Consider the following 1,342-nt stretch of genomic DNA (forward strand, 5'->3'; position numbering starts at 1 on the left):
GACCATGGGAGCCCACCACCTTGATCCAGACACGGCCTCACCGTCACCGGCATCCTTACCTCCAGGTCATGGTACCACCACACACACGGGCCCCAACCTCCTTCCTGTAAGATGCTACTTATCACAGAACTTGTGGAGGATACAGCAGTGAGAAACTCACCATTTACTGGGAGGCATCATGGCCAATGCCATCATAGTTGCCTAATAAGCAATATTTATGAAGTGCTTACAAATACCAGGCCCTGTGTTAAGCACTTCACCTCCACTATTTCATCCAATCCTACCCATCAACTATTAGGAAATTTACATAGGAAGAAACTGAGGTCCAGGGAGGTTAAGCAACGTGACCAAGATTGCATCGCAAGCCAGTGGGTAGATTTGTCTGCCTAACCTTGCCGTGCTGACCCCTCTTTCTCTCCCCCAGGACCCCAGTTTTCTGGTCTTGTCGCTCCCCCAGCCCCTGCCGTCTCCTGCCCAGAATGGAGCACGGCCTGGGGCCCCTGCTCAACCACCTGTGGGCTGGGCGTGGCCACCCGGGTGTCCAACCAGAATCGCTTCTGCCGCCTGGAGACCCAGCGCCGCCTCTGCCTACTCGGGCCCTGTCCACCCACCAGGGGCCGCAGCCCACGGAACAGTGCCTTTTAGAGCCAGACTGAGGATGGACACTCGGTGTCACCCGCCTGCCAAGCAAGCAACCTGGGCTGCAGGCAACAGTCCAGCTTGGGTCCACCATCCGGGCCCCGGAGGACGAGAGTGTTCCCAAGCCAGCTGGTCCACCTGGACCCTGAGATGCAGCGGGATGCATGCCCTAGTCCCCCTTTCTCTAACTCACAGCCTGGGAGAATGGCCAGGTTTCTTCTGGTCCATTCACAGCCTTTACAATGATGCGCACGGGCTAGCTTTCCAGAGATGGGGCCACCATCTCTCCCTTAATCATTAGACTGAGGCAGGTGCTGGGCTGGATGGGCTATTTTTCTGGGGGTATGCTAAAGAGGGCACAGATGTTCTGAATCTCCTGCTTCCCTTCCTGGAGCGATGTAAGAATATCCCTGAATATGTGCCTATGTGTCAAGCCTGTGCTGTCTGAGAAAGCCCTCCCCCCCCAACCATGGGCAGAATTCAGGGGCTGAATTCTTTGTAAAAATCACAAGGTGAAATCACTCTGTCTTGAAGAAAGTCAGAAAACAGGCCTTAACTTGACCCCTTAAACCCAACTTGTATTAGTAAGAATTAACCGTTTTTGAGACTCTTAACGTTTTTGAGCTCAAGCCAGAGATTTCATACGGGTCGGTGCTTGGAAACATTTTTGACTAGAGAGAAGCAGGGGATGATGAAGAGTACC

The 1,342-nt window shown here is 53.5% G+C and overlaps 1 protein-coding gene across 2 annotated transcripts in view; it reads left to right on the plus strand.

Annotated features, from left to right (window-relative positions):
- Positions 1–720, plus strand: part of CCN5 (cellular communication network factor 5) — an 11,983-nt gene extending 11,263 nt beyond the window's left edge. For both annotated transcript variants that reach the window (XM_082671577.1, XM_082671578.1), the window contains exon 5: positions 425–720. In XM_082671577.1, the coding sequence (XP_082527703.1) occupies positions 425–645 (221 nt within the window). In that variant the 3' untranslated portion in view covers positions 646–720. The remainder of the gene's footprint in view (positions 1–424) is intronic.
- The last annotated feature ends 622 nt before the right edge of the window (positions 721–1,342 follow it).

This window comes from Grampus griseus (genome assembly GCF_964374135.1).
Source record: "Grampus griseus genome assembly, chromosome: 14".
Classification (NCBI taxonomy): Eukaryota; Metazoa; Chordata; class Mammalia; order Artiodactyla; family Delphinidae; genus Grampus; species Grampus griseus.